Below are 3,377 nucleotides of genomic sequence, written 5' to 3' on the forward strand. Positions count from 1 at the left end.
AAAATCGAACGTTTGATTTGCTGGCTCCTGATTTATCCGTGGCCTTGCTACTAGCTACTAGTAGTACCATGTAAGTAGTATATACTATATATAGCAAATATTAACAAGTAATATCCGTCTATATCTGACCCGATTACATTCCTACCCATTTGGAAGGCGTAGCTACTGGTGAAGAGGAGGCATTGATGTGTTGCGCTATATTATGTTGCCACGTGGGATTGGTACCTAATAGTACTGAAGCTACCATTGAAATGAAAAGTGTGTCAAAGCATACCTCACATAGTCATAAGGCTAAGATGTTTAGTTTGAAGAATGAGTTAGTTCATTAACTACTTATTTGTCACTTTATTAAATTATTTCTCACTTTGTTTGTTTGGTTTAGAATAGAATATGATCACTTTATTTGTTTGGTTTACCATCACCTTATTAGTAAAAGTTAATACTAGTATGAGAAATAAAAACACTATATTAAATTTGAGAAATCAACCCATAAAGTTAAATAATAAATCGCCTCATGTAGGATAGAGCGTGGTTCCTCGCAATAAACACCAGCATCATCATGCATTAGATCCCTCCAACGGTCCTCGCAATAAACCCCCAAAATGGAGGCAAACCAGAGCCAACATTATACGTTCCAAATTAATATTCATTTTAGTACTTGATTTTTGTCCCAAAACCAAAAACGAATTTTTATTTTCGGACGGGAGAGTATTACATTGTACGTACTACTGTATAATCTAAAAAGCAAAAAAGCAAAATCTATACGTTTCGTAACACAAGGTGAGATGGTGGAATCTCAACCAAATTGAGGCACATTCAGATCTAAATCGAACGCTTGTATTTGCTGGCTCCTGATTTATCCGTGGCCTTGCTACTAGCTACTAGTAGTATACCTTGTAAGTAGTATATAGCAATGCGAGCAGAAGAGCATCAAGAACAGGAATAATCGAGTGCATCGCAACTTGTGCAGTGGCCATTGTTGCTTGATCTCTCTCCTGCAGCCGCCTCTTCTTCCAGATCAGACGAAACAGAGGAGCACGACGCACCGGCGCTAATTCCACATTGCTCATCCATCATGCTTGCAGCTACAGCTGCAGTAGTGGTAGTGCCACCGCCACCGCTGCTAGTACTGGAGCTGCTGAAGGTGCTGCTGCAGCAGCATGCCGTCGTGGTTGTGGTCGTCGTGGTTGCGGTGGTGGCGGAGTGAGAGGCGGCGCTGCTCGTGGCAAGGCCGACGAGGAGGTCGACGAAGGCGCCGACGATGAGCGCGTGGTTGTGCTTGCCGTTGATGCGGAGGTACCAGAGCAGCATCTCCTGCAGCGCCGCCCAGTCGCGGAGGCCGTGCGCGGCCACCATCTCGTGCATGGACGCGCGGAAGTCGCGGAACGGGTCGTCCGAGTCCAGCGCCACCGCCACGCTCTCCTCCAGCAGCGACGACGACGACGACGGCACCTCTGTCTCCGTCTCGGCCTCGCTGACCCCGTCGTCGTCGGTTAGCACCACTCCCGCCACGGGAGGTGACATCACCGCCCGCGGTAGCTTGCTTGGGGGCGCCTCATAGAGCGGCTTCGACGACTTGGAGGCGGCGAGGATGGAGTTGGTCGACGCCGCGACGGGCGCCGCGGGGCCCGCGTCGAAGAAGAAGCGGCCGGTGGAGGTCCGGCCGAGGCTGCGGATCACGGCCTCGGACCACTCCTCCGACGCCGTCATCGTTGAGAAGCTCCCGTCGTCGTCGAGGACGTCGTCGTCCGCCGCGTCCCCGCCGCCGCCGTCGTCGTCGAAGAAGAAGAAGGAGCGGCATGAGTCGGCGGCGTCGAAGTAGACGGAGTTGACCGTCTTGTACATCTCGTCGCCCGGCGCGGCGGCCCCGCGCGGCGGCCGCAGCCGTCCGCCAACGCCGGGTGCTGCTGCTGCTGCTGCGTCGTCGAAGCGGCGGCCGGCGGCCGTGGTGCACTTCCGGCCATCGCCGTTGTCGCTGCCTTGCCGCCGGAAGGACGCCGTCTGCGGCTTGGTCGCGCAGGACGGCCATGGCCACGGCGGGGTGGGCGCGGCCGCGGCGGTGCCGCCGGGCTTGGACTGCCTGGAGGAGGAGAAGATGGAGGCCAGGGGGCCTCCCTTCCTGCCCATCGGCGGTCGGACTCGGACCACCTTTCGCTGAAGCGAAGGCTCCGGATGGCAGCAATTACTCCGAGGCAGCTGCAGAGCTAGCAGCAGCGAGTGAGAGAGGGAGAGAGAGGTGGAAGGAGATGGGGTCGGACGGAGCGGTCGGTCATGGGGATGATGGGGCCGTGGGTCATGTGGCCGTATTTATGTATTCCCTCTTGCCACCTCGCAAGGGCAGCGGCCGATGGAGAGTTCCATTCATTCACTCATGTCATGGGGAGCAGGTGTGATGTGAGACGACGACAGGGAGCGAGCGAGAGTGCATTCGGGGTGAGGAGAGGACTAGCTGGGGTCATCGTTGCGATTGCCACTGCAAGCATTGCCAAGCCAAAAGTGCATCGAGAGCCGCATGCATGCATGTGTCGTTACTGCTGCTTCCGCACACATTTGTTTATACTGGGCTCGCATCGCGTAACGAGTATGCATAATATTGCATTCATGCTTATGTTTTTCTGGAGTGCTGCGATCGCGTTTTTGTCGGCCAATGGAGTGGATGACAATTATTTTTTCTTAAAAAAAGGGGCTGACTTGCCCACTTGCACCCCCCTCCCCCCTATGCACCCTCCCTAACTCTGAGAAATTCCATGTCGGTTGGTTCTCCTTCTCAATTGACTGCCCCGTAGCCTAGCCTGTCGGCGTAATTCACGTACAGCTCACTGCAGCTGAAAACTTTGCGGGTGTTTGAAGTTTAGTTTGTGTCACATTAAATATTAGTTCAATTATAAAACTAGTTACACAACTAAAGTAGTCTAGCTAAACGACGAGCCAATTTTTTTAAGTCTCTAATTTATGATTAGCAAAAGTTTACTGTGGCATCGTATATATAAGCTAGCCATGAACTATTTGACTGCCGCTGCTGTTTATGACATGCCTACCTGCTGCTTGCTGCATGCGATGTCGTTAACCAGTTGATACCGAGGTGCACTACCGGAATCCGAGCCTTTGCCGAGTGCCGGCCGCTTTGCCGAGTGCCTTTTCTCGGGCACTCGGCAAAGACGGCTTTGCCGAGAGCCGCACTCGGCAAAGCTCGGCTCTCGGTAACGAGCGTCTTTACCGAGCGTAGGACACTCGGTACAGGTCCACACTCGGCAAATCCATGTTTGCCGAGTGTCAAACACTCGGCAAATGGGGCTCTCGGCAAAGGGCCGTCAGCGGCCGTCCCAAAGCTGACGGCCGTCAGTCTTTGCCGAGCGCCAACGGTTGGCACTCGGCAA

At 53.5% G+C, this 3,377-nt stretch overlaps 1 protein-coding gene across 1 annotated transcript; it reads right to left on the reverse strand.

Annotated features, from left to right (window-relative positions):
* Positions 1-673: 673 nt before the first annotated feature.
* LOC103647058 (transcription repressor OFP13) lies at positions 674-2,509 on the reverse strand. The gene has a single exon (XM_008671625.3). It carries the CDS (start codon positions 2,125-2,127, stop codon positions 931-933), a length of 1,197 nt encoding a protein of 398 aa, XP_008669847.1. The 5' UTR covers positions 2,128-2,509; the 3' UTR covers positions 674-930.
* Positions 2,510-3,377: the final 868 nt, after the last annotated feature.

This window comes from Zea mays, chromosome 2, assembly GCF_902167145.1.
Source record: "Zea mays cultivar B73 chromosome 2, Zm-B73-REFERENCE-NAM-5.0, whole genome shotgun sequence".
In the NCBI taxonomy this organism is placed as follows: Eukaryota; Viridiplantae; Streptophyta; class Magnoliopsida; order Poales; family Poaceae; genus Zea; species Zea mays.